At 28.2% G+C, this 26,161-nt stretch overlaps 1 protein-coding gene across 1 annotated transcript in view; it reads left to right on the top strand.

Moving 5' to 3' along the window:
- The window catches only part of LOC123295867 (kinesin-like protein CG14535), a 441,056-nt gene that overhangs the window by 370,525 nt on the left and 44,370 nt on the right, over positions 1–26,161 (top strand). The window contains exon 3 of the mRNA XM_044877328.1: positions 13,341–13,643. Within this exon, the coding sequence (XP_044733263.1) occupies positions 13,341–13,643 (303 nt within the window). The remainder of the gene's footprint in view (positions 1–13,340; positions 13,644–26,161) is intronic.

Here is a 26,161-nt window from a genome sequence, read left to right as displayed (position 1 = left end):
ACAAAAATGATATTTTTAAATGTAAATTAACATAATTACTTATTTAAATTTGTTAGAAAACAGTATTAAATTTTCAATGTAACTCATATATACAGTTTATAGACTTATATATCCATCCATACAACGATATTGATAAATTTGTGTGTGGTTTCTATGGTGACTCCCTGACGGAGCGAATAACCATACTATAAAAAAGACACTTGGCGAGATGTCATATTTCGTATCAATCTTAAATTTTATACAAATCGTAAAATATGTAAAATGCCAATTATTTCAGTACTTAATGCACTTATTTGCGCTCCCACCATATTTATTAAACTTTTTTCATACAAATTTAATAAATATTGTGAATGCAAAAATCAAAGTTGAATTTATAGACCTTTATTGAATTGTATTGGTCTCACTAGCAAAAACATTACAACATTCTGGAAAGAAACTATTTAGTAAAATTATTAAATTTATTAATTTTTAAATATATTTCTGAATATTTAATTCTTATCACTCTATTATTTTTTTATTCTTTTTAATTATTATTAATTTTCCACTTTTTAGTTCAGCTAGCGACAAAAACGAGTTTTTTTGTTTTTTAAACTAATATTTATTAATATTATGCAATGTTTTCTGCGCTTCCGCCATCATTTATTTTGTTTTAAGTTAATCGTTCGTTAATCCTGAATATCCTGATCACGATAACCGAAAAAACGTTAATTATTGTATTATCACCGATCCTTGATAAGTCTGCGAAGTTTTAATTCAATCTGGCTTCTTGAAGTGAGTGAAAATCACGTCCAAAGATTCCGTTACATGGACACATAAATAAATTGATACATACCAAGCTAGTAAAAGTGTGTTAAAAAGTTAAAGAAGCTGTATTAAATAATTAAATGGTTTAAAAAAGTTTATATTTCACAAAAGCTTACATGTAAGTTATCTAATCTCATTTGAAATAAGCAAATGTTATGATATTAAATGTATACTTGTTTTGATGTTTATATGAAAATTAAAAATATTTTTATATACTCATGTATGACAGATATGAGCTTACCAAATTTCATATGACAGGCTGTTTCTTATATACGCCAATGAAAATTGAGTCACTGATGTGAATAATATGTTACGAGTGGTGGAAATAAATGATCTTTTCATAACTAATATTTAGCATGAAGTGTACTTATGCCTATAACTTTTAATATGAACTGTTGTATGTATACCTTTGTATACCATATTCACCTTTATATCTGGTATGTTAAAACAATTTTGGACAAAAATATGATGTATATTTATAGAACAAAATTAACTAAATTATATACGTATTTACCTGAAGAATTTAAATTAAAATTTGTATTTAATTAAGAAATAAAAATTTTCTCAATTTTACAATTTTATTTGTTTACGTAATAATGGAAAATTAATTTTCACATATGTTCAAATTTACGGTAGAAAGAAATATTTTCGTTGAACTAACATAACTTGAAACTATATCATGGTTTTATATCTTACTAGCTTGATTCTCGCCCACTTCACTGGACTCGAAAGTGAAAACCACCGCTTTATAGCCTCCACCTATCTTTGTCTCACTTATTCCCCTTCCATAACACTTGTTTTACACAGCTAAAATATTTACCTAATTTTCAATTTTTTTCAGTGTAAAATAGTCATAATTCATTGAGTATATCAGAAAAGAAGGTCATGAATTATTTTATATTTACTATTATAAATTTTTACTAAACATACTAGAGCTATTAATGAATGGGGATTACGGGTTAATTAAGATTAATAATCGCTGATCAAAAGTTATAATCAAACAAATGGAAGGAGAAATGGACTTCACAAGGTCATATCTAGTTGTCTAACTACTTCAACTATTGTCAAACTACAATCAACCATAACTAATATCCAAATATCTTCTCGGGCCAGCTTGCTCAACCCGTCTCTTAAAACTACACTGAATCCATTCTTTGTAATGCCATGTAGTGCGAACTTTCCATTTTTTAAAAAATTAATAATTCCTACTCCTTATATTAACTTCGTAACACACATCAAATTAAAGAAAATATCAATAAGGAACATCCTTTTTCCAAAATCTGTTTACAATAAACAATAAACTTATCATACCCTTAGAAGTTATTTAAATGATGTTAAAGATGAACATGAACATGTTATAAATGAAAAATATCAACATTGAGAAAATTAATTATGTTTTTCCATTACTTATTAATCAATCCACTTATATTAATTTTCAATAATTTTCCAAACATTATTAACATATAAAATAAATTAACATATCTCTATTAAGTTATTCATAATATGTATGGTATATGAAGTATATGACTAATTAAGATATTTCAATCAACTTAAACATATAAACTCACTTTGATATTATATTTTATTTTATTTAAGTATACATTGAAAATGAGATGTGAAAATTGATTAAGAAAATTATTTAAATAGGTAGAAATATATAAGGTGATTTATAAAATTTCAAATTCTTTTTTTTTCTTATTGGTAATTCTTTTCTATATTTAAATGCCTTTATATTTTGATTACAGTTGAACTGAGAAATAAATTTATATTGGTCAAGTAAAGCTAGTTTTATTTTCCACATTCTTGAGACATATTAGAGTTAGGTTAATTTTGATCACAAATTTGAAAAGTATGACCCAAATTTAGTAGGATTACAAACTTGATTTATCAAAATTTGATAAAATTTGAATGTGACAGAGCAAAATTAAATTTTTTAGATTCTGATGACGTCGTAAAGTTAAAAAATTCGATTTGTTTAATAACGCAGGCAAATTTGATCCGATCTTATTGGAATTTTTTTTGAAACCACTAATTTTGAGTCGTTCTTTTCAGCTGTGTCAATTTTTCGTTAGCTATCTCTTATATACAACCTATGAAAGCTAGATTAATTTTGATCACAATTCTTATTATCTTAACATTATCTGATCAGTCTATTATATTGTTGTAAGTAATATTAGTAGTAAATAAAAAACATAACGTTTTTTTAGTTCATATATTCTTTAAAATATTTTGAATGTTCTTGCCATTTTTTGCTCAACCTGTATAGTATTATATGTATACTAGATATGATTTTTGTGCTTTTGCTTTTATTTAAGTGTATAAATAATATTTGAAAAGCTTTTCTTACACTGTTTAAATAAATAAATTAACTTTTCAAAATAAACAATTTCTCATCAATCATTTCACTCAAATATTTATTATAATGTAGAATTTTACCTTAATATACTTTGACAATAAATTTAAGAAAATATTTATTTCAAATTTATTTACCTATTCTAGTAAAATATTAACTTTTTTCATACTTACTTGTGATCAAAATTATCCTATTTCTAATAGGTGTCAAGAATGTGGAGTCCTGGTCCCGAAATTAAGCACATAAGTGATTGCTAGCGAAAAACTGATATCACAGCTAAAAAGAACGACCCAAAATTAGTCAGTTTCGAAAAAAATTCACATAAGATCGGATCAAATTTGCCTGTGTTATAAAAAAAAATCAAATTATTTAACTTTATGACGTCATCAAAATCCAAAAAAATTAATTTTGCTCTATCACACCTACATTTTATCCAATTTTGACAAACCAAGTATGTAATCTTACTAAATTTGGGCCATACTTTCAAATTTGTGATCAAAATTAACCTATCTCTAATAGGTTTCACGAATATGGAGTTCTGGTCCCGGAATTAAGCACATTAGTGATAGCTAGCGAACAACTGACATCACAGAAGAAAAGAACGACTCAAAATTAGTGGGTTTCACAAAAAATTCCAATAAAGTCGGATCAAATTTGTCTGTGTTATAACAAAAATCAAAGTTTTTAACTTTATGACGTCATCAGAATCAAAAAAATTTAGATTTGCTCTATTACATTCAAATTTTATCCAATTTTGATAAATCAAGTATGTAATCCTACTAACTTTGGGTCCTACTAAACGACGAGAATTTCATCCTCTATGTCGAGTTCATGTGATGATTACGGAACACAATTTTGAAAGTGAGTTTTCACAAAACTTTTGTATCTCTGTATTAAACAGTAGCATAGTGGAATAACTTATGCAAAGTGTTGTGAGCAAAAAATAAAATAATCCAACCCTTTTTTATATCTCAAAAATTTTATATCCTATATATTTGACAAAAATAATGACTTATGTATAATATTATAAAATGGAATTGATCTCATTTTTATGTTCAAATTTAATTTCTGAGAAATTTTATAGTTTATGTAGTGACCCCAGGTTCGTATTTTTGTATACATAAAAATATTTTATGATATTTTATGATAAGATTTAAAATGTCTATTTTCTTTTATGAATGTCTTATTTATCGACTTAACATTCGTACGTCCATCTATTACACAGTAGAATACAATTTTTGACATTTTTTAAATTTACTATTTAACATAATATATGATTAAGTTTATTATAATATTTTTTTACGACTTTTCTTCTTAGGTACCTATACATATCTATGCGACGTTTTTTTTTTATGATGACCATATTTTACGACCATCACCGACCGATACTTTTTGCATATTTAAAATAATAAAATATAAAAAACCGAAACGAAATAAATATAATATTATTTACATATTGTCCAGAATATTTATTTAAAGATAAAAATAGAAGCAGTTCCCAAATCATTGAGAGTAGAATGTGGTTCCCTTTTTTAAAATTTTATTATTTTCAATTGTTTTTCAATACTTTCTCAGTTGAAGAAATAAATTATTTTGTTAATACCCGAACTAAAACTAGGTTTGTTAGAAGTTTGACCGCTATGTGTGTACGTCTGTCTGTCTGTGGCATCGTAGTGCCTAAACGCATGAACCGATTTAGATTTTTTGGGTTTTGTTTAAAAGGTAATTTAATGGAGAGTGGCCTTAGCTATGTTTCAAGTGCCAATTTAGGGTTTCGTACCTAAAAAAACTAAAAATTTATCGATGACCTTCCAAATCGACTCAGTTTTGGAAAGGCTTTAAGGGAAAAGGCAATTTAATGGAGAGTGTTCTTATATATGTTTCAAATGTGAGTTTATTGTTCCTTAGCCGAAGTTTGTCTGGTTTATTTTTTTAAATTTTGTACATTTCACTTGTTTATTTAAAAGTCCGCGGGGTAGCACCCTTTATGTTAAATAATAAATACACACTTGGAACTCCTGAGTGTCTGCCTTTTGATTAATGAACCAAACTTTTTCTCTTCAGTTTATTCGAAAGTGCTGCGTTTTAAATTTAGCATGAAAACGTTATATTTAACCTTTCGACTTGCAAAAACCACCAGGGAATTTGTCGGATTTTTCATTATTAATAGTACCAGGTCTACGACGAAAAACTGTCGGCAATTCTTCCACATATTTTCGATGAATCTTTGAACAGTCTGTACACGCAATTAAACATACATAAGTCATATAAAATTGATATGAAAATTAAACCATAAATTATAAATTTAATTGTTTATATTACTTGAAAACTTACAAAATTAACATTTCATACACATTTGTGTAACTAATAAAAACATCATTCCCCTGCATATCACGAACTTATAATACTCATATATCATATTGCATAAATATTTGTTTGTGATTACAATTTAAAGAAAATATGGAAATCATATGTCAAGAATAGAAAACCTTGGTACAATATTCTAGAGTGCTTTACTAAAGGAAAACTTAAAGATTATTATCACAGTAATAACAAGATTTCTTCATAGAAATATAAACACTATTATTTAGAAATATATTACTTTTACATACAGGCTGTTCGTACATAACCTTCCAAACAGTGCCATTTTTAGCTACAATAGCCTCAGTTTAGCTAAAGTTTCGATATTGGGGGCATTTGTACATTTATAAAAGCATGCAGGTAATTCTGGATTACATTTGTAAAACCAAGGCTTTTTCCATTGCTACATTTCTCCAAACAAAAGGGATCTTTGTATCAGACAATCAAAACTAGGACTTCTCATAATGTCGTTACCTTCTTTTTTAAATAACGGTTTCTATTAGCAATATTTGTATAGGTTTAAAGAATATTTGAAGTAAACTATGGGAGTAATTGAGTCTTTCTCTAGTACTACTTAATCTACGTTTCTAACGCAAAAATCCCCCTCATTATACTCCAATGAGTCGCTGTACCTAGCAAAATCGCTTGTTCTGCATTCTAAGAATTTAAAAAAAAAATACAAAAAAACTTTAAAAATCAATAATCGTCTCATTTTAACTTTATAATCGTCTAATTCTCAGCGGAATAACTTTGTGATGATGTAATCCAATTCTATCTAGAGGGGATCTTTACTGAGAACTTGTTTTCGAAGTTAAGAGAGGATGGAGTCGGTAGATCTTGGAAGTGACTACCTTCGTAAGGTCCGTGCATGACCATAATGCATCTCAGTTCAGGGTGACACCAGATTTATCCTGAGTAAATCTCCCCAAAATGGCAGCAAGTGGAGAATTACTACAAGTGCTTTAGATGATGTTGTTCGTAGACATCCCGATATCGACGTACTTAGTATATTCGTCTATAAATAAGTAAAATATTGCCTTGAAGCACAGAGATTTAAATAAAATAGCTAAAATGAATTAATTGCCTGGGTATTAAAATCGAAATTTTTAAGATTTCTTTTCAATATTTTTAGGGAATATACTTTTTACATTTTTCTGCATTTTAAACTGCGCTCTGGTACATTAAAATGGTAAATTTGAATGCAATGCATGTGTGTGTGAGTTGCTTTTACAGTGGTTGTGATACTATGATAATATTATAACAATGACAGCTTGTTCTAATGTTATGTCGTAAAGATTTAATTCGTATATACGCGTTTTGGGTGCAATTTTACTTTATAGAACGTAACTTTATGTATGTTATATATGTTCGATATGTGTATGCATGCAATGGTAACATTCGTAAACTTGTATCATTCGTTCATGACAATGATATTGTGTTTGTGTTTCTTAATAATAATAATAATACTGTATACAGAGAATCTCAAAAGAATTTAGCGAAGTAAAGATGCGTTTTTCTCTCATATAAGCCTATAACAGAGTCCACCCTCATCATTATTTGTTAATCTTTATTAATTTAACTACATTCATTTTTTACAATTACATTTATGATGTGGGCGGAGTCAGTTACTCCGTTCTGATCCAAGCGACGACAATGTGATCAACTCTACCGCCCTCATTAATTATAATTGCACACACTGCCGCTGCCTGGATTCGAACCCGCAACCTAGGTCTAAGTAGATAAACGGTCAACGCCTTTAGCTTCTCAGTAAGTATAGGAAGTTATTTTAATGGAAATTTTCTTTATTATACTGGGAAGTAATTCGTATATACCTCAAGGGTCGCATCGACCCACCCCAGAGCTTCTTATTTATTAAATAAGTTAGCTATACTTTTCCAATTATTTAGACAAAGATAAAAATCTTTTAAGAAAATAATTTTTTGAACTATTATTCTCTTAATTCAATGGAGAGCACTTTTTACCGAAAATTTGGATACTGAAAAACTTCTACAATTCCAACCGTTGACGTTTACTTAAATTTAGATATTTCAAATGCAAATAAAAAGAGAATGAACCTCAGAGAATGAGGCATCTAAAAATATAAGGAATTATTTGACGGATTTAAAACCATTTCTATCCAATACTATCCGTCTTTTCAGCTCATATTGGGACAAAAGAAGGTCGGTATCAAACATCAACAAAAATCCATAAATAACTTGTATTTTGAGGGTCATAAAACTGAGTTACAAGACACAACCACCCGTCGCCGTTGATACAATGCTAAAAACGTAAACGCTCCACATTGAATATATTCTTTTAGTCAAACGTTTCTATTATCTGTGCTCTTATATTAGACTAAAAAAGACTAAAAAGTGTTTACTATAAAAATTGTATATTATAATATTATGGTGACTGTTTATTATAAAAGAGTTTTTTTATGTTTTTAAGTTAAGGTATATATCAAATGTATTATGTAACTGAATATATTTTATATAAAAAAATATACATCAAATGCTTTTGTGGGATTCTAGGCAACTAGGATTATCCACCTATTTATAGAAATAGCTCTTTGTTATGCACAACCAACATACACATTTGTATTTTAGATTTATATATGTTAACGAACGGTTATAAACTTTTCATTAATTAAATTGTCTTTCAAGGGATTATTACTTATTATTCACTAAGTACTTGTTGTAACGTATTTTCTTGTTCTCTATATATCTATCTATACTATAGTGTTCTAGTAATACATATTTACGTATCTTTGAGATATACACATGAAGATCAAATATTATGATTAGGACAAAGCTAATTATATTATAAACTACGAACTTTTTGTGTGAACTCTTTCTTAATTTAGGAAAATAACAAACCTAATAATCCCTTATTCCTTTCAGTCAAAACCAGATAACAGTGTTAGGACCCGGTTTGATTTACAATCAGAGTAAATATTAACAAAAACTTGAATGAACTATTTCTTAAAATATGATACTCTCAAAACTTAGATCATACGAAACGAGATTGTTTATTATTAAACCTGCGCGGCGCAGAAGTAGGTAAAAAAAACTTTGTTATTGTAGTATTTCCGTGAGTGGTCCCGAACAGAAATTATTCCGAAAAACGGAGTTTTTGATAATTTCATGGACAACGCAAGGTCACACTTTTTGTCCATAATGATACATCGCGTGAGACTTTCTTAACGATGTTCATAATCACAACTTCAAAACTAATCACAAAAAAATGCTAAGAACATTCCACAATCCCAAATTCTTTCTGGGCAATACTGCACCCAAATTGACTTTTGATAAAACTATGTGTACCAATAGCCATCGCTTTCTCCTGAAGTGCACAGTAACCTCAGAACTATTACAAATTATTGATCCCTATTAAAATATATCAGACAATATTCATTATTTTTAAACCCCCAAACTAAAAAAAAAGGGCTGTTGTAAGTTTGACCGCTATGTGTGTGTGTGTGTCTATCCGTCTCTGGCATCGTAGCGCCTAAACGAATGCACCGATTTTGATTTTTTTGGTTTTCTTTGAAAGGCAATTTAATGGAGAGTGTTCTAAGTTATATTACAAGTGCGAATTTAGGATTCAGGTTGGAAAAGGTTTTAAGGTAAAAGGCAATTTAATGGAGATTGTTCTTAGATATGTTTCAAATGTTGTTTTAGCTGAAAAATTTTTGTCGGGGGTTTTTTAAATTTTGTAAATTTCATCTTGTTATATTTATCGGCTGTAGTGGGGAGCTCAACCAACAAAAAATAAAGAATAAAATATCATATGGCGTTACTATATGAAATCTCGTTAGGATTGCTTTAAAAAAGGTTACTAAGACCCATTTTGTAAACTCAATATTAACATATTTAAACAAGATTCTTAAAAGGCATTCTAAAGGCATTCCGAAAGTTTTGTTTTTATTTACCTTCTAACTCAATTGCCTTGTTCATTCAGCTTCAAAGGCTTTTTGAAGTTCGGGAAAAAAATTGGTTACATTAATAAATAATTATTTCGTTTTTCTTGGTTTTCTCGGTTTTCCACGTTATTATAAATGATTCGTATAAACACGAATTCATATAATTGTGTATTATATTATAGAAACAGTATTTATCGTATAGTAGATATCTAACTGTATTATCTCTTGTTCTTTATATTTAATTACATGAATTATTATGTTGCTAACAGAATAAAATCCAACGTAAATAAGCTGATACTTTTTATTATGTTTCATATTTGAAGATGATATCAATTTGTTTTAGTAACAACTTAACAAGTCAAAAATGTATAGGTCTTATTACAATTATAGCCAAAACTTCGGTACCACGCTTTTTTTAATTTTTTATTTAGATGTAAAATTTTTTCCAAAACCTGTTGAACTTTTTTGGCATATTTATTGCATTCTTTTGAGAAAGTTAAATATTATTTAATTACTGATGACACAAATGTATTTTATATTGGAATAATACCAAGTATAACTAGACTACAAACAAATTAACATTGACATATTAAACAAAAAATAAAAATTATTCAACAGTTTATTTATTTTACCCACTACCTTTTACCCGCGGCTTCACCCGCGTTTTTGTCCATAAAAACTTGCAAGATCTATAAAAAGTGAAAACATAATATGAAACCTTATTTTTATCTTTTATCTTGGATCAAACCCCATTCACCGAGTTTCATCAAATTCAAAACAAAATTTTTTTCCCGATTTTCTCGATTTTTTCAAAGGGTACGTACCCCTTAAAAAAATTGCAAAAAATCGAAAAAATTTTTTCATCTCCAACTTCGATATTATTCAGTATATAAGGTTATTTTGACCCAAAAAAAAATCGGGTGCATTTGTTTACTAGTCGAATAGTTTTTGAGATACAAATATTGCAATATCTCTTGAAACTCTGCATACAATCATTAAATTAACCTGATTTTAATACTTTTGGGGTCAAAAGTACCCTATCCACTCAGTTTCATCAAATTCCAAAACAAAATTTTTTTTCGATTTTCTCGATTTTTTCCCTTAAAAAAATTGCAAGAAATCGAAACATTTTTTTTATTTCCAATTTCGATAAAACTTAGTATATGAGGTAATTTTGATCCAAAAAGTACAAAAATCGGGTGCTTTTGTTGACTGGTCGAATAGTTTTTAGATACGTGACTAAAATCGATCCGAATATTGCGATATCTAAGAAATTCTGCATCCAATCATTAGATTAACCTTTTCATTTTCTCAAAATCATTCGTTTGATACCAAACTCATTTCAGTTAAGTATTTTTTAACCTCACAACTATTTCGATATTCCAGGTATTCATACAAACTTACATACTAAACTATATTTAAATCGTAATTTCATTTTGGATTGAGCTTTCGGTTAAGAAGAAACAAAACACGTATGAATTTAACTTTGCTTTTCAAGCCTAGCGTGTATTTCTTTTAAACCAAGATCTTGATGTTGTTACATATGTTTTATTGTAACCTAATAAAACTTCTTACCTTGTTTATGATATTAAAAACGCAACCATGCAACTGAACGAGTATTAAGTAATTAATTTTTCATGAAAAAAAGTTAAAAGTCAAATGCGAACACATATTACTGTATAGGTGTCCGTAATAACTATTTTATAATTTATATCGGCAAAATACCATAATTCCTTTAAACCTGGAATTTTCAAGAAAGAATTGGCATCATAGGTAACTCCGTAGTATACTTAGGCACATAATATATAAACGCCATATATATTTATATTCACCAGATTATTATGGCTACTAGATAACGTTACCGTTGCCTTGGGAAACCCTAGTTTAAATTTAATAAATACCAACTTTTTCCCGCGGCTTTCAATACATTTCACTAATTAATTCACTAAAGGATTTATAAAATGAATCATTGATTCATTTAAAGAGTCATTGATACATTGAGCGACCGTACCTATGCTCAGTTTTTCCTCTATATACCATCCGCAATATCGAAAATACTGACTTAAAAGACAAATCCACCACATTACTTACCCTTAGCTCACTTAACCTTGCTCAACCCGACACCCCTTTGAAACTCAACTTAACTTCCTTTTCTTGGACAATAAAGCAGGTAATAGTCCCACAGCACAGGAAAAAACAGACTATGATGTAAAAAAAAAGCAAATAAAAGAACCAATATCATCGATTTTTGAAGTTGGGGATGCTTTGCTGTTTACGATTTGCACTATTTATGTTTACGATTTTTTACTTTCTACCAAACATGAAGAAAAATAGGCAGTTTTGGGGGTGTTTTGTAGTTATGGAAAATGAATGATACCCAACAAGTTTACAAAGGAGATTGTTTTTTGTGAGCGTAGCACGACTTCATTTAAAAAAAACCATTCAAGAACAGAAATTATAAATTGTTATGTAAAAACAGCCGATACGTACATTGTATAAATTGTGTAGTCATTTTAGAAACAAGAAAGAACAAAGAAATTTTTATTTATTGCTGTAATAAAAACACTACGAGTATAACGATGGGCACAACGCCGTTTACAACTTAAAACATATGTAGACATTAACATTTCAATTCTTTAGATCTTTCAGAAATACCTAAAAAATAAATAAAAATACCTAAAAAAAAAAGTATTTTAATCATTCATTTATCACATTAAGCAGATTTGGTAAAATATAATTATTTGAAATTTTAGTCAAAGAAATCTGAAAAAATTTAACAAACTTGTATATTTCGGTAAAGTATCCATACATACATTTTGGATTTAAATTACTGTAAGAATTAAATTTTTCATTAGCGGTTAATGTTTTGGAAATTTAGTACGTTATTGTTTGATATACAGCTCTCAGCTATCACTTATTCATGAATTTAGAAATTGGCGTATATAATACAATAAATACTATACTAAGAAAAGAATGCCTGAACTCGCACTTTAAACACTTTTCATTTAATTACCTTTCTAACGAAATCAAAAAAAATCAAACTCTATTCATCTGTTTCGGAGCCACGGAGATTAAAACTTCCACGACACTTCTTGTAGGTTAAATCTTTATGGATTACTTACCATGTTTGATGGTTTGATTGTTGGTAGCGAGTGAAAACCATAAAACCATGTTACATACACTTTACAATCTAGTATACAAACTGTATATGTCAGTATTTTTATTTATGTAGTTTAAGATTTATGATTGTAATTTTTTAAATATGATTAAAATGTAATTACAATAATTACAATTACTTGTAAATGAGAATTTTATTACACATTTTTCTATCGAGTTGCATGTTTATATTCAACTTTTTTATTTTAACCCTGCATTACATACTTACCTTGAATTTTTGCATTTTCCTACTCTCACGTCTCTTTAAAACGAACACATAAACATTATTTGAAATTTTTGTTGGGAAAATTAAAGTTTCTAATTTTTTTTAAATAGTTTATATCTAGATAGTGGAGTAAGAAACGTTTTTTGCTTGATAATTGCTGGCAACGTAACACACCTAAAAATATAAATTTGCTTTGGTTAAAATAAGAATAGTGAAGGATGGTTTGGATAAAGTAAAAATTAGGAACAAAAATGGTTCTCTTTTGTCGTTGGGATTCAAGAATGTTTAAATATGTTTAAATTTTGATTGAATGGCCAAGGTGGTCACACATAGTGAAATTTTAACCAAAAACGTTCAACACTTTAGTTGTAATTTCAATTTGAAGCAAAAATGTTCAAAAAGTTAAAGAAGTTTTACTGTTTGTTCATTATCACTTATTTCCGATTCCTCACTTGTCACAAAGGAAAGTGAGTATCACAAAGGAGTGTTGTTAACTAAAATTTTCTTTTTTGTTACAGGTGAAAGTAATGTTACGAGTTTCATCCTCAAATACACCATTCAATAGCAGTAGTACGAGTAATAATGGACCATCTATAGAAACTAGTAGTAATAATCTAACAACATCAACGAATAGCAATAATTCAACACATAGTAATAATTCATTTTTTAATATTGATAAACGTAAAAAACAAGTGACATTGTTTGATCCAACAACCTGTAATAATAGTTCATCAACAACGGCACCAGAAGATCGACGTGTGGGTGTTGCTGCACCAAAAATGTTTGCATTTGATGCAATATTTTCACAGGATGATTCACAGGTATTTTATAATTTTTTATTTACTTGTATACTTATTAAAATATTATCTCTCGCTAGCGTAAAAATTGACATCACAGCTGAAAAGAATGATTGAAAATGAGTGGATTTCAAAAAAATTTCCAATAAGATCGGATCAAATTTGTCTGTTTTATCAAAAAAATCGAAATTCTTTAACTTGTAAATGTAAATTAATGAGCTCCTTTTACCTGATTCTTTAGTAACTTTTTGTTTTACGTATAAAGCATACGTTTTGTTGTACGCCTCTATTTCTTATGCGCCAGTAGCGGGTCCCTCCTTTGCCACGCCCTCCTTACGCACCTGGCCGACACTTACCATATCTTGAGCTGAAAATTGAATCATTTGCGTCGACTTAAAATCGTAATTGCTTACAAGGAAATTATTGATTGGAGTCGATACTTTATTAAAATTATTTTTAATTGTTTTGTACATTATTCGTCGACTCTATTTTTTTCCAAAAAATTGTTGTTGTTAATTTAATTAATTATTCAACCAAAAAGATTACATTTAGATCGTAAGCGCATACAAAGTCCAATTTATACAAAGTTTGACCTGCCTTTTAAAGGTTTGAAAAATCTCCATTTGCTAACTAATAAAATTGAGACTTACAACAGATATTCTAATGTCAAATTCTGAAATCGTATTGGAACACAAGTTTTCGAAATTCATGTTTTTCGGCCATTCTTTTTGTGGCGTTCATGTTTAATGAAAAGTTACTAACTCAAAAATACGTAATTTTGAAAGTTAAGAATTACACAAAGTTTGCAAGTTTTTCGATATTTTTTACGTACATTAATAATACATGAACATTATTTGCTGAAAGTTATGTACAAAATGGATAAATATATTTAAACTATCGAACTTTTCCCAAATTTTAATAATTTTTTTCTAGCTTTGTTCATAGTTCATTTAATAAACGTTCTTAATCATTAAATTTTGTATAGCATGTTTTTAACTATTAGTTTAACGATCTAATAGGTAATAATAAAGTATTCTAAAAATAAAAATATCTGATTCAAAACATATATATTTTATCACAAAATAGTTAAAATACTAAGATAACGATACTTTAACATAAATAAATATACGATACACGATTAACGATATATATTTTATAGGAGATGGTAAATAAAACTTAATGAACATCGTAATTTTATTGCAAAACTTATTATAATGATATTTATTAAAGCGTTTTTAATACACTGAAGGTAAAGCAAATTTTATAACATTTATTTCAAATGTTATATACAGGGTGAATATAAAAAAATATAACGATCATAATAAAGAGAGAAATATGGTTCAATCAAATTTGTACCTTATTCGATGTATAATAATTGTGTGAAATAATTTATTTTAATATCATAATCTACTATAATTGAGCCATAGCCACGTTTGGCTGAGCAGCTAGTAGAATTATAAAATTGTATTTGTTTAGGAAAAAAAAAAACTTTGCCTTTTTTAACTAAAAAAAGTCACCAGAAAAGAAGTGGTCAAATTAAAAATCTTAATAGTTCTACGACTCTTTGGCCTATCGAAATTTTCCCACCTAAAAAGATACCACACTTTTCTTCTGCAGGTCGCTGAATTCTTAATCAGTATGTTACTTAAAATCATTGAACATTGAAACTCCGTATAAAAGAGTGTTTATTCTAGTAAATTCTAGTAAAGAATTTTTTTTGCTTTTAATTATATATTCCTTGAATATTGTATGAATAGGTCATTCTGGAACAGCCTGTAAAATTAGTCTTTCAAAACAAATACTAAATTAAAACAATCGACATACGCAAGTCATGTGTATAAATTGTAAGTTACCTACATAGGTATACAACTCATTTTAACAACGTAAATATACACATCAGAAAGTCGCCAAAGATGTACATTGTTTTTACTTTTGTCCATTCGTTTAAAGAAGTTGGTTCATGCAAGCTTAAAACTTTACATATAGGTAATTAAAAGCCTAATTTACACGCTGTTACAATTTGATGAAAATTCACCACGCCTTACATAAGATAATTGCAATTAAAAATTGGATTTTTGACCCGTAGCATGGAAGAATCCGTGCTAGATTTCCAGTGAAGAAGACTTACCGTTTTGACAAAAAACTAATATTTTTATACCATGCATATATGAAATATACATAGTATATTAAGTTTAGTCCCAAGTTTGTAACGCTTAAAAATAATGATGCTAGGAAACAAATTTTGTCATAGCTGTTCATAAAATCACCTAATTAGTCCATTTCCGGTTGTCCGTCCGTCCGTCCGTCCGTCTGTGGACACGATAACTCAAAAACGAAAAAAGATATCGAGCTGAAATTTTTACAGCGTACTCAGGACGTAAAAAGTCAAGTTCGTAAATGAGCATCATAGGTCAATTGGGTCTACGGTCCGTAGGACCCATCTTGTAAACCGTTAGAGATAGAACAAAAATTTAAATGTAAAAAAAGTTCCTTATAAAAAAATAAAAAACTTTTGTTTGAAATATTTTTTTGTAAACATCACTGTTTACCCACGAGGGCGTTAATTAGGTGCTAATTTTATAGTATGTATTAATAATATAGGAATATCAGTTGAGTCTGTGTCTATTTAAAAGTGAATATCTTTTGTTATTTACGTGACGTCAAAAAAACAAACAATTGCGCATCAACACTGTCTATACATTTTTGTATGTGTTATGTGATAAAGAAATCAACACTGACTTTGCATGGTATTTCAACAATTAACTCAGCCAATTGTTTCTTTTCACTTGTAAGAATATTGCATTTCGAATCATTAAAAAAATGAAAATTATTCATAATTCAGTTTTTATAAAATATTAAATTAAAAATTACATTTAGAGGATTATTTTTATGGAGGGGAGTGTATTCATGCTATTATATATGTGTATTTATTCCCCGTATATGTATGAGACAGTAGTAGTAAGACAGTAGCTTGGAACTTTTCCTTCATTTCAATACTTTCCTTAGTTCTAATGTTTTCGGTTCTTTGAATATTTAAGAATATTTTTAAAATCGGCATAATCACATAATCACCACGTACTTATTATATTCGATTATCGACACATTCATTTTACTTGCAGTTTCAATAATTCTATGATTTTTATATTTTATTCACTTATTTTGTTAACAAATCTTGGGTCAATACAGAAATTTAAAGCCCCATTTTCCAAAGGCTTTCCAATAGTACGAAAACAACTCATTGCTTTTCGAAAAAATTTATAAATAATCCTAATTCACGATATCTAAAAAAAAGCTAAAGTCTTAAAAATGACTAGTCTAGACCGTGGACAACCTAGACACCTTTCCCCTACATATGAGATAGTATAAAACTGTTAGATATATAATATAACAATTTTATGATTGTTCTTATATTTTCGCTACATCAAATTTGTGTTTGTTTAAATGTTTTGTTTGACTTTTCCTTTTTCTTCGTTCATAGAAAGATATATAAATTGTACATATATAGGTTGGGTTGGTTGAATGATAATAAAATCTTAATATATGTACGCGTACGTACATAAGTATATACATATAGATACGCACGTAATGGATAATGTTATGTAATGATATTCGTACATATATAAATATATAAAATAAAATAGTATTAACGATAATAAAATTTGTTCAAATAATGTTTTATATCGTTGTTTGTGAATATATAAATTTTATTTTATTTTAGCTTTTTATACCTATAGTACTTTTTTTTTATTCCGTATCCATCAAGTAGAGTGGGAAAATATATGGCAAGTATTTATTAATGGTTATTATATTAATATTATGAGGCAAGATATTTCGTTGTACTTCTATGGTTTTTTCTTCATCGAAATTTGATTGTGATAAACAAATCAGAGGCGGTTCGGGAACTTCAAACATCTAAAATAACCCTTTCCTATGATTGTTATCCGTCTTGTGAACATTTTTCGACTGTGATACAATAAAACTATACAAAAACAAAAAATACCAAAGATAAACACTTTATAATAATTATCCAGAAAAAATTTCTATTTATTTTAGTCAGGAATGGCTAAGAACCTTCCCTCAAACTTTATATCCGTACATGAAATAAGCAACCTCTTATTTCGCAGAAGGTTAAAAGGAGCATATAAAATTTTTATGATGGAAAACGTATAATATGCGAAATAAAAATACAATAAAAATATAAGTAATTCACGATGATATTACACCATTTTTAACTGCACAAATAATAATTTAATACCTACCTTAAAGTAAACTAATTTTGTTTTAAAGATTAATTAAACTAAATACTTACTATTATACAGTGCTTTTATATACTTAACGTATACATATGAACAGAATGGCTTAAAAAAATTATTACATTCTTAAAATACAATATTCTTAAAACCCTACTGAATGTTTTGAATAATCTCTGTGGAGTGCCAATTAAGGAGATATGCAAGGATTGAATAATACTAGGAATTTCAATAAAACTTTATAAATACATTTTTTGATTAACAAAGTTTCCAAAAATCACATAAAATTCCTAGGGAATCGGGCTTTTTATTATTATTTTATCGTTTAAAGTTAGCTGTAAAAATTATGAATCATATAGGTTATCCTTTCCAATTGGATATTTCTATCGATGATATAAAAACCATATTTTAATTTAATCATGAGTTCATCGAAGATCAATCATTTGATGAACAGAGACGACTGTAGTTAGAGTATTGATGATTGAAGAGCGATATCTATAATATCCAATTTATAAGTATCACTTCCACACAATCTATTATATATTTTTGTAGTTGCGTGGTATTGTAAAGCTAAAAAAAACTCATTACTTATGACTTACAAAGCATGTATTTGTTTTATATATATGTACCGTGCAATAAACCAAAACTTTTTTACAACTGTGGGTTTACAATCACCTTAAGGATTATTTTTTCTTCTGTCTCGTTAATACAAAAATTAGCTTCTGCTTTCAAACTGAATCATCCAATCTTAAAAGTATTGGAACTATTTCCATTGTATGTTTGAGAACAAATAAAAAATGATTTGCAAATGCAGATAAACAATTAAGTCTAGAAAAAGATACCGTTCAAGTCACCTTTTTCAAAACATCATTGTTTGAAAGAAGGTTAATTAAAAATTTTATTTTAATTAAGTAAAATTCATAAAATATTTTGTGTTTTATAGGTATGCGCTAGACGAAGCACTTATACATCCATATATATTGTTTGAGAACATTAAAATTAATTGAAAATTTTAAGTGCTAATGTAATATATATAAAACATATAAAAGTGTCTTAAATTAATAATAAAAAAAGTTATTAAAAATCATAAAAAAATTAAAATATTTCATTTTTTTGTTTTGTAAGAAAAAGTAACTCACTACTTGAATTTAAGGATGACAGAAATGTAAAATTGTAATTTTAGCTATATAGTATATCTAAATTCTACGATTACTATTAAAGGCACCTTTAAGTATTGTTTCTAACTAGAATTATAATTCTTATATTTTTTTAGTGAAAATAAATCGGCTAATTAAGAAAAACCGCTCATTTGTTGTTAAAACGTGATGGTATGTGTTTCTTAAATGTTAAATATCATTCGTAAACTATGAGTTAGTTGCGAAAATGTTTCGATTTGCTACTAAACAATAATTTTTAAAGTTGACTTAAAACATTTTAATAGGCAACTTGTATTACGTATATGTTATACATGTATTCAAAAATAAAGCATTGTAAAATAAAAATTAAAATAGTCTTAATAAAAAGTTACACTATTATTATTTAAAATTCAATTTTCGAAACAAATGGATGCTTTCCGGGTACTTCCTGATAGGAAAAATGGTTACAATTTAATATATCAATTATTTATAAACAATTTATGTGTTCATTATAAAACAATTAAATGTGTGTTGATTTCCAAATCATTTATAACTATTTTAAAGAAAATGAAGTTGATATTAGATCACAACAAATAAAGCGTACAAATTTAATGACATTAGACAATTAATTAATTTTGATATAGTTGTATAGCTTTCGAATAAGTAAATAATATCTTCTCTTATATAATATTAATCTTATACTAAGTACAGTGTGTTTAATTAAGTTGGCACCATATGGAAAACTTTATTATTATTTGTTTTATGAAGAAAAAGTATTCTTAATAAAAAGTTCTGTATCGCTTAAAACTCAAAATAAAATATTTAATTTTTTACATTCTTATACGTCGTTTGTCGAAAAATGTCAATTTTACTCAGTAGTAAATATACCTTTTTTTTCTAACATCGTCGTTAAGAAAAGTTGATCCTAATTGAAAAATATGGTCAGATAGCCACTCTTTTCTGTGTTAGCATTGATAATTTATGTCTACAGATCAACATTAACTCTAGTCAAAAATTCAAAACGTTCTTTACTCTTCGTACAAAATTTACGTTATTTGACAAACTTCGTACACGAATGCAAAAAATTGATACCTGATTATTTCATATTACGTTCTAGACCATGCAGAACTTTTACTAAACAAATTTTTCATATGGCGTTGACTTAATTTGAACACACTATATTTGAAATATTCATCTCTTATTCTGATTTTATTCAATATTAAGGGTAGAGTGCTACACCTTGTATCCAAATTTACCTTAACACGTTTTTTGAATTTAAATATTAATCAGCTTTTGTTGAAAACTGTACTTATATTTGATTAATTTGTGGCCTATGGAATAATGTACGATGCATCAAATCCTAATGTACCTAGGATCAGATTCACTGATTGTACCAAAACGCAATCTCTTTAACTTGTAATTTTTAATGGTTCACCTTAGAGCCTAGAATGTAAAAAAAAGCAAATTAACTATTATTCTCTCGCCTGCCTTCTGAAAAGTAAACGCGGTCTTCATATAGTTACTGCCTTAAAATTAGTTAATACCTTTCTCGAGAAACTGAAGAATAATCCAATGTACATTTATCCGTACAAAACCTTACCTTATAAATAGTCCTCACCGAGAGGATTGAAATTGATTTGAATTTATTAGATATTGTATCATAATATTAAATTATGATATGAATATGTATAATATTATATATAATATATTTTAATCTACATTATTAAGACTTTGCAGATCTATCTACCGAGACAAATTGAATTCAAATCCATAGATTTATTATTAGACTACGCTAGATAACCTTTACAATTCTACACCTATATACCTTGATCTATGCAAACAGAATTGTAAATAATTCATATTACTATTAGATTATGTACACTAACGATCAATCAAATTGAAACTCTTTGAAAAAAAAAATGTAAATTATTACATTTTTACATTATTAATTATTACATTATTACTTCGATAATTGATTAAATTTTAGGTATTATAGGTAACTATTGATCACCGATTATTAATCTTAATTAACCTGTAGTTATAATTCATTAATAGCTATACTATGCTTAGCCCGTCCGCTAAGTCCGTTAAGCCCACCCCCTGTTTAGCCCGCCTACTAAACACAAATTTGATAACTATCTCTTGGACAGGCTTTCGGGCTGGCTGAAGTCTACCGCAGTGGAGCTCTTTAATAAATATCTATTCACAATACTTAATAAATAATACTTCAATACTATTCAGATAACTGTTCACAATCAATTTTAGATACAATTGGTGGAAGCGCAAATAAATACATAAACATATAGGTAAGGTAATATAATACATAATTTATATGCGTTTCCACCATTTTTTGAGTGTTTGCGTTTTTGCTTTTCAAAAAAACCTTCTTCTCGTTATCATTATACCATGGCTAGAAAAAATAGGGGTTCATTATAATATGTTGATGAATGTTGTACCAAATTCAGTAGATGTCTGATATTGAATTTGCCACATAACACATTAAACTATCTATATAATTAAACTTAATACCATAACAAAACTTGCAAAATATTCTGAAATAAAGCTCTGAGTTTTTTTTTTAATTTTTCCGTCTTTAAGTAAATAAACTTTTTATAAACTATGTATGAAGATTCAAAGAAATTACTTCACTTGTATTTTACCTTCCCCTTTGTCTAAGTAGGACATTGACGTTCATTTTTTCCATAAAAAAATTGCTTGATTTTTCCTACTAAGTATAATACCATGCAAAATTTTGTTCTCAATGAAACGATTTGAGTAGTAGGCAAAGAATAAATTAATTTTGGCACAATCTGAGCTGAAAATTTCATATCTCAGAAATTTACCAAATATTAGAGTTTGTGGAGGAGTTAGTTGGGTTCTGAAGTTTTTAACTCTTGCGTTCAAAAATTATTTTTTATCTCACTGATTACTATGCGCCTCTTAACATAATAAATAAATTCGGTTGAATAAGAATAAGAATGATGGAATAAACCTCCGATAACTATATCAATTATGAAAATGATCTATTTTGCAAAGTCTCTTTCGTTATGTAACACCGTCGACCGCATATAATTTCGCATTCCACATCTATTTTAAGTCAATTGATATATAATCTTTTTTCGCTTATTATTGCTAACCATTATTTGCCATTAAATTTGGATACCCGAAAGTATATAAAAGTAAATATTTAAAATAAAATATTTCTGTGTAGACTTGATAAATGCAAAAAATGACTCACAATTGGATATGTACCAAAACAGAGTAGTGGCAAGACCATAGACCATCATGTCTCTACATATATTACAAGTATTACTGCACATCTTATACTGGCCATAATAATATTATGGGTCAGTGTATATAAAATCTTTTGAACTATACATAATATTAATAATAATATACATTCATGGTTTCCTTAATTAAATAAAACACGTACAAACCACTGAATGAACCTGAACCCTTATTCTATATACCTACCTACCTACCATTCATCCATCCTAATTCGTAACATACGAATGTACGTTACGTTAAGTTAGATTTTACTACTTCAATATGCTGGCAAAATGAATATTGTTACGAGCTTTATATGTAAAGTCTAATGCACACTAAGAAGGGGAAGCTTTTCTATTCTGATTCTGAATATATCATGAATATCATAAACAAGCAAAGATTAAAATAGGCAATCACGAGGACTACCGACAGAAGTTTAATCCTAAAACGTTCGAATAACTGTTTCGCTTCATACATACTACCTAGCCACGTTTCGCTGTGTTTTTTACCCGACTGAGCAGCCCAAAGGAGTGGTAATGTGTTTATCAGTCTGTATATGTGTGTTCCTATATGGCACACTAGATACCAAACCCGTGGGCCCATTTTGATGTTTCAGACTTTGTCTTAGATTTGCGAGTGCTACTGAAGATATGGCAGTAATGAAAATTCAATATGACGACCAAAAGACGTCATATTGTGATAATGTGTGTTCCTATATGGCACACTAGAGATCAAACGCGTCGGCCAATTTTGATGATTCAGACGTCAATCGATTTGTCTAAGCCTTGTAAGTGCTACAGAATATATGGTAGTAATGAAAAATCAATATGGCGACTAATAGGTGCCAATTTTTTGTAAGAACTTTTTTACTGAGTTTCGTTTAAAAATTAAACAATTCAGTATTCAAAATAACTATCGATTCTAAACAAAATTTTAGATTTTTAGATATAAGAGCTTTAGATCATGTGGTAGTGGCATTAATGGTACCAGTATTTTGTTATATGAAGATGACGGTTGGTTTTTAGTACAGTTTACTTCTGGGTACAACTGACCCCTTTTCATCAACCGAAAACCTCAATGCAATGTGAATGTAAACGTTATATTATTATTATTATTACTAGTATTGCTCCGGGTATTTTCATCTTTGTCTAGTTTTACGTAAACTCTAATTATATCATTTCTCTTTGTCTATTCTTGTCAATTTAATCATTTTCCACTATGTTTTATCCTTCAATTTTAATTATTGTTATTCTTTAATTATTTGAAATAATATTAAAATTTTATATTATATTATGAAACGGTTGGGCACTAGTAGTGTGGTTACATACTCTGGTTACGTCGTAATTATTTATTAAAGTCTTATATTTGAATGAAGAAGGTAATTTCATTTTATGCTTTATTTGTTATTTAATTTACAATATACAAATTAATTTCACTGTACTAATGATATAAAATATAATAATTGACGTAGGTATGTATTAATTGGATTTTATAGTTTTATAGTGTGCATTTTATAGTTTTACTAGCGACCCGCCCCGGCTTCGTACCGGTCCAATGCTGATACTAAATACACTACAGAAAAACTGTGAACGTTGTATATAAAAGCATAGCGGCCCGCTCTGGCCTCGCACGGGTATGAAATATATAGCCTATGTGATTAAAATCGATCCAGTAGTTTTGATTTATTCATTACTGCCCGTGGCCCGCACGCGTTAATTTTGGATTAAAACAATCCCCCTTTCCCTATACCATGAAGATTTCCTGCTATCCTTTGAATATCTAAATTCATACACTACATTTTTACTTATTTACTTTTTACATTTTTAACTATTAACCTCAAAAATAGCAGTACTTCTCCACTATTTAATGGATGTTATTATACATATAAACTTTCCTCTTGAATCACTCTATCTATTAAAAAAAACCGCATCAAAATCCGTTACGTAGTTTCAAAGATTTAAGCATACAAAGGGACATAGGGACAGAGAAAGCGACTTTGTTTTATACTATGTAGTGATAGTACAATTCATTCGAAATTCTGTGATTATATTTAATTTTCTCCTGCAATAAATAATCAAAACCATCATATTTTATTCGATTAACGAAATATTTCATACAAAACACCAAGCAAATTACATTCAACTTTCAGGAAAAATATCTACAATAAAATCTTTTTCTATATTTTTTAGGGATAACTATCCCTAGAATCAGGGTTATAGCGGTTGGAGATAGATAATTTAGTGCCGTTAAATTGCAAATAGTTTTTGGTGTTATAAAAGTAACTGTAATTTTTTAACAAAAAAGTTTCGTAAAAGTTCATACCGCGAAGAGAACAATTTTAGATTGAAATTATATGTTTACGTACTTACATAACATTACAAAACAACAAAAAATAGAATAATAATAAAAATGGGGTTTGACCTCTAGTTTTTCTCAGGCATTGTCTATAACAGAGGCCACCTACTTAATTATTTTTAATCTTGCAATATTGCAATAGTTGCAATATTTTAAAAATATTTACCCGAAACTGCTAGAACTTCTTGAACCTGTTGCCAGTACCTAAATAAAGTTAATTGTAAAGCGGAAAGTATTAATTTTAGTTCCCGTGATAAATTCATCAGTTTTTATACTGAATAAAACATTAAAAAAAAGTCCGATAAACTTTGTTTTCATCATAACTGCTTCAATTTTCATGGAAATGATTTGAAACTTTTTTCATCTTCATGGGTTTTTACAGTTCTTTAAAAAGTGTAAGATATACTTTTTCCCAAAAACTTAAATACTCCGATTTTCTATCGCCAATAACTCGGAAAGTATTGAATTATCGAAATATATTTCAATGACACTATTTGCTTAGAATTCATTCCTATATCAATCCCTGTTGTCATTTTTATACCATGCATATATGAAATATACATAGTATATTAAGTTTAGTCCCAAGTTTGTAACGCTTAAAAATAATGATGCTAGGAAAAAAATTTTGTCATAGCTGTTCATAAAATCACCTAATTTGTCCATTTCCGGTTGTCCGTCCGTCCGTCTGTGGACACGATAACTCAAAAACGAAAAAAGATATCGCGCTGAAATTTTTACAGCGTACTCAGGACGTAAAAAGTGAGGTCAAGTTCGTAAATGAGCATCATAGGTCAATTGGGTCTTGAGTCCGTAGGACCCATCTTGTAAACCGTTAGAGATAGAACAAAAGTTAAAATGTAAAAAATGTTTCTTATAAAAAAATAAAAAACTTTTGTTTGAAACATTTTTTTGTAAACATCACTGTTTACCCACGAGGGCGTTAATTAGGTGCAAATTTTATAGTATGTGTTAATATAGGAATATCAGTTGTGTGTGTGTCTATTTAAAAGTGAATATCTTTTGTTATTTACGTGACGTCAAAAAAACAAATGATTGCGCATCAACACTGTCTATACATGGTATTTCAACAATTAACTCAGTCAATTGTTTGTTTCACTTGTTATACTGAATAAAACATAAAACGAAAGGTCCGATAAACTTTGTTTTCATCATAACTGCTTCAATTTTCATGGAAATGATTTGAAACATTTTTTCATTTTCATGGTTTTTGATAGTTCTTTAAAAAGTGTACGCTATACTTTTTCCCAAAAACGTCCAATTTTTCTATTATTTGACGTTAAATACTCCAAATTTCAATCGCCAATAACTCGGAAAGTATTGACTTATCGAAATATATTTCAATGACACTTTTTGCTTAGAATTTATTCCTATATCAATTCCTGGTGTCATTTTCAGCATTAATTTTGGCACCCACCCTCTGTTCAAGATCGCACAAATTTTAGTGTTTAACTTCTTTTAGTAAGCTTTAAACAATGCAGTCGCACTGTTTTTATAAAGATTTATGGACTGTTCT

The sequence above is a fragment of the Chrysoperla carnea genome, chromosome 3 (assembly GCF_905475395.1).
Source record: "Chrysoperla carnea chromosome 3, inChrCarn1.1, whole genome shotgun sequence".
Lineage (NCBI taxonomy): Eukaryota > Metazoa > Arthropoda > Insecta > Neuroptera > Chrysopidae > Chrysoperla > Chrysoperla carnea.
Note: the sequence above shows the minus strand (reverse complement) of the source record. Positions and strands in the feature narration are given on the sequence as shown.